Source organism: Papaver somniferum, chromosome 6 (assembly GCF_003573695.1).
Source record: "Papaver somniferum cultivar HN1 chromosome 6, ASM357369v1, whole genome shotgun sequence".
Lineage (NCBI taxonomy): Eukaryota > Viridiplantae > Streptophyta > Magnoliopsida > Ranunculales > Papaveraceae > Papaver > Papaver somniferum.
The window spans coordinates 170,893,718-170,899,346 of record NC_039363.1 but is presented as its reverse complement, the minus strand read 5'-3'; the positions used below and the strand labels follow the sequence as shown (position 1 = coordinate 170,899,346).

The 5,629-nt window shown below is 35.2% G+C and overlaps 1 protein-coding gene across 1 annotated transcript; it reads left to right on the top strand.

Annotated features, from left to right (window-relative positions):
- Positions 1-4,773: 4,773 nt before the first annotated feature.
- Positions 4,774-5,241, top strand: LOC113291797. The gene has a single exon (XM_026541290.1). The coding sequence runs from the start codon at positions 4,774-4,776 to the stop codon at positions 5,239-5,241; it is 468 nt and encodes a 155-aa protein (XP_026397075.1).
- Positions 5,242-5,629: the final 388 nt, after the last annotated feature.

Sequence of the window (5,629 nt, the reverse complement as noted above, 5' to 3'; positions counted from 1 at the left end):
GATTGAGCCTAGGAGAAGTAAAGGGCTATAAAAAAAACCTCATTTCAATTTGACTTCATAACATGCCCATGTGAGACTGATCCACATACTTATAGAGAAGCCGTGACCTCTTCTAAAGATTTATGGTCGAAAGAATCTACCATTAGTGAAATAGGTTCCATCATTCAAAATGGTACATAAAATATTATAAATTTACCTCTAGGGTACAAACCCATAAGTTAATGGATTTTCAAGAGAAAACATAACATAGATGGACCTGTTGAAAAATACAAGGCTCGGTTAGTAGCTAAAGGCTATAAACATAAAGAAGGTGTAGACTTTTTATACTTACTCACCTATTACGAGAATTACTTCCATTAGGATGTTAATTGCTATATACGATGTTCATAACTTAGAGATACATCAAATGGATGTAAAGACAGTTTTTCTAAATGGTGAATTAGATGAAGAAATTTAAATGGGCCAACCTGAGGGATTTATAGTGAAAGGGTGTGAAAACAAACTTTTGTAAACTTAAAAAATCTTTGTACGGATTGAAAAAAACACCTAAACAATGGCATGAAATTTTTGATCATTTAATGTTTTCTAGTGGTTTTAAAATCAAGGAATCTGACAATTGTGTTTGCACTAATCTTGTGAATGATGCCTGCGTAATTTTATGCTTGTATGTTGATGATATGCTTATACTTGGTATAAATATGCATGGATGTATTTAATTCCACTAAGAACATGCTAAATATGAACTTTGACATGAAAGACTTCGGTCCCACGGATGTGATCTTGGGGATGGAAATAAAAGAAATTACAACATATAGTCTTAGTCAATCTCATTATGTTGAATTTATGCTTAGAAAATATAATCATTTTAAAGGTAAACTTGATTGTACTCCGCATGATCCTTGTTGTAGACTCAAAAATAATAAGGGAAATTGAGTTTCTCAACTTGAATACTCACGTTTTATAGGAAGTCTGATGTATTCGATGTACCGTACGAGACCAGACATTGCTTATGTTAACTGTGAGATGGTTAAGTAGGTAGACAACTAATTGGGTGTCCAAATTCTATATTTCATATAAAACCACCAGACTTTTAAAATCGTTAAAAATTATTTTAGAGCAAGGGCTAAGGGATATAAAATGTCCAAACAATCTATCTCTTTCAAAATGAAGTAGAAATGAGTTGAAATAACGCTTTTGCCACTATGAGAAATAGGAGAGGAGCATGCTAGATGACATATTCATTGTCATCCACTTTTTTTTTTTAACTTAAGGCGACACTTTGGCTGCCACCCAAATGACAAATTTTATTTAAAAGACACTTTGAGTGCCACCCACAATTTTGTTCTCTTTAATAAAAACGATAGACAATGTCGCTCACACTCATACAACAGTTTATTTATCGTATAGAGGCGTTCAAGTGGTCGATCGAGATCGAGGGATATGAGAGTTTTTCTATCCTATACAGGGGTGGACCCATAAATCGTTGTTGGGTAGGGATAAAATATTGAAGAACTCAAGTGAAAAGGAAACTGCACAAAAAATTAATATTAGTTGTTGTAGGAGATATTAGATACTGAAAATTTATATGAGAAGTTCTAAAGCAGTGCCTTAATCTTATAGAGGTAGAAGACCATATTGAGTGAATGCTCGTCACATTTCCTTCTCCTAGTGATTTCAATGAAACAAATATGTCGATGTGCGGTATGATGGGTATCTCTCAATCCCAGTTGTACTCATATAAAAGTTCGGAATTTATTTTGGAGTAGCTGCAATTGTATAAAAACTATTGTTGGTGTGTATTTTTATCATAATTTTGAAATCAACATTGTTAGATCGGTGCAAAAACTATGTCAAGCAGTCAACTAGTGAGTGCAGCGTGCTTAGTATAAAAATAATAACGTCAAGAATTCTAATAATTATGGTACTAACCCTGAAACTGGTATATTGACATTTTGATACATTTGTAATTACGACTAGTTCAAAGAAAACACAAAAACTCCCATTGATTAATGCCTTTAGTTCTGATCAAAGCGTTAATTAGGTGAATCATAACGAACTTTTAATGAATTTTGGTCATAATCAATTCAAGGACTTGAGAGATGCTACAGATTTGAGAACCCCATCTATGCATAGATATCTTAACGGATCAGGTGTTATATCGCTGGGAAAGTGCCTTGCATGAATATTCAATTCTTCCTTCAGATAGGACAGAGGAGGGGATGAAGCCATGCTACTGATTCACCTGGTCGGGAAGAATACATGGATGTCAAATATTAAGCCATCCAACGGCTCTTTCTCCATCGCTATAAAAATGTGACATTCACACACAAAAATTGCACCAAATATTTTACATAAAAAACTTCAATATTTTCTTACAAAATGGCAAAGTTTGAATCCCAACTTGACTTGGCTACCCAACTTGATTTTTTCCGGAGTGGTGCTTGAAGTCGTTATTAGTAAGATATATGATGGTTATAAAGAAATAGGCAAAAAACCAAATTAGTCTACAAGTTTTGGATATTAACCAAATCAAACCTCCAACGAAAAGACAAAGAAAAGTTCAAGGCAAGTAAAATTTGAAGAAAAAGAAGAAGATAAACAAAGGAAACTCCGTTCATGAGCGCATTGATTGGAAGTTTGGTAAAATGAAGAAGATAAACAAGATGAAGAACATTGTCTCAAATTTTTATTTTTAAAGTCTTTATTATAAGTTATGTCTAGTTTATATCTTATGATTAATGAAAGAGGCACTAATGCATCATATTTTGGAAACACCCCCAAGATAAGATAACAACTACCGAATTGAAAATCTTTTCCCACTCTATTGCGCCATTCAACCGACACATTTGCTCCACATCAAATTCGTTTTAACCATTTAGTCGGTTTCGATTGCCTTCAATAAGCGCAGCAACAAACAAGATCACACCCTTGTTGATTACTCCGAAGCGATGACACAGAGTATTTGCATATTGGTTATTGAGGTTCAATGTTTCTACTTGAAATATCTGAAATATGTTTTGCGATAAAGTATCTTGTTGCTGGTGTGCACCGTTGACCATTCCTTCTGTAACACGAACATAATTCCTGCAAATGCATTCATCTTCAGTTAAGCTAAATTTGCGACCTCGAACTGGCATATTATATTTGTGGAGTGAAAGAATGAATATTGAAGAAATGGTTTGAGTTGAAATGAAATTTTATATTGTATTTATAGGGTGATGAATTGATGACCGTTGGATGAGATTCAGTGGGCGAGCAAGCGGTCTACTCTTGATCGGATGGTCTACATTACACCGAGCGGTCGAGACTAGACCGCCCAGTAGGGACTCGACCTGTCCTGGAAAAGTGGAAAATTTTTCCACTTTGCCATGCCCATAGTGGGTGCAAAAGTGGTAAGCTCATAGCTTTGCAATGCCCATACGAACAGGCCTAACACCACACTAAACCAACCATTCCCCATAACTTCCCAACTAGTCAGAATTGATGTGGGCATATAAGAGATTTTATGCTCTACTACATTTAACATAAATTTCAAACACTCATCATAACTTGAAAAGTTACCGATAACTAAATTGAACTCTCTAATTTTCTTTTGCAGTGAATATGATATACTAACAATTTTCTGGACCTACGAGGGGGAAGGCTAAAGCCAGTTTAGTCCCCTTGTAGATCCGTCAGTGCCTATAAAATTCTCAAATTTGCTCTAGCTTGCCAAACTTTTGCTTATATGATTTGCTTTTAGGCCAAACATTGTCGACCTTCTAACATTTTTAAATTTCATAGGCCAAGCACTATGGTGCTGGGCATCCCTTCCTCATCCCTCAAATGTACGGAAGGGATATGGGTCACAAGGAATCCTCACTACGGTGTCCTTTTATCCCTTCCATACATGACACAAAATCTTAGTGCAAACGGAGATTCAGTTTCCGTTTTGTAGGTATAAGTTTACATAAACCACTCGGATTTCCCATTTCTTTTTCTTCTCTATTTTTTCCTCCTCTCAAAACCTTTTCAAACCCCTTTTATCCCCTTTTGATTTTCATATTGATTCATTGCGATTTGTTGGCTTAAATTAAAAGGGTTTGATCGTTACTCCAAGGTGAAACAAATCCATTCTTCAATTTCGAATTTCATCAACAAAATCATCAAAGGTGAGCGATTCTAATTGTAGGGTTCAAAATTAATTTGATTTTGATTTTGATGAAATTGTTGATATTAGGTTGGTTAGGTATGTAGTATGCAATTCAATAATATAATTAAAACACAGATTTAGTGAAAAATCCATGATTATTACTTGTTGTGTATCTTGATTTATGTTGAATGAAATCTTTATAAACTACTATATTATCGATGTATAATTGATTGACTTGTATTTATGTATGGTATAGAAAAATTGATTCTATGTTTGTTGTTTGCAAAGGTACATAATGAGTCTAATGTGTGCTTATGTGAGACTTAACTATGGAATCTATTTGGATACTTCTAGTGATGAAGAAGAGAAAGATTTTCTAATGTTTACACAACTTTTTTTGGATGAATGGTTGCGTATTATTCGACAACCGGTACCTAGGGAGGTACAAACACGTAGTATAAGATCGAGTGTGGCATGATGCGAAAATGATGAATGATTATTTTACACCTGGAACTGGTTATACCTCAAGAAAATTCAAACAACGTCTAGGCATGGGGGAGAATTATTCGAGAAATTGTTAGGAAAATTGCTTGAAATGGATCCAGAATGGCATCAACGTCCGGATGCAACCGGTACTAGCTATGGGGCATTCTCTGTATATGGAATTAGTTGTCGTGATGAAATGTTTATGCAAAAGTACGACAACTGATAGTGTTGATGATTACACTCGTATGGGTGCAACTACAATATACTATTATCTAAAAAGATTTTTCCACACCATTTGCATGACTTTTGGAGAAAGATATTTGCGTGAATCCACTCCTGAAGATGTTCAGAGGCTGCTAGTTGAGAATGCGGAACGAGGATTTCCTGGAATGCTTGGTAGTGTTGATTGTATGCAATGGCCATGGAAGAATTGTCCTATAGATCGACAAGGAACTTACCGTGGTAAAGAGAAACATAGCAGCATGGTATTAGAGGCGCTGGCATCATATGATTTGTGGTTTTGGCATGCATTTTTTGGAATGCCTGGATCAAACAAAAATTTGAATGTGTTGGCACACTCACCCCTTTATGATAACATGATAAAGGGTGTAGAACCTCCATGAAATTATGTAATCAATGGTCACCAATACAATATGGGTTATTTCTTAGCCGATGGTATCTATCCAAAGTTGACTACAATTGTACAAGCTTTCAGTCAGATATTGGACATTCCCGACTATGTGAGATTCAACAAGTATCAAATGGAAGGATGTCGAGCGTGCTTTTGGAGTGTTTCAAGGTAAATTAAGAATTATCGGATCACCTGTAAGTATTGGCAACAATCTGACTTGAACCTAATTATGAAATATTGTCTTATTTTTCACAACATGATTATTGAGCATGAACATCGGGATAAGGATTGGGGCAGAGTTGTTCTTATTCCGATTCTAGAACCTACCGGTAATGGTCGTGCATTTATGTCAACTTTGAAAAACCTAGAAATGAACCTAC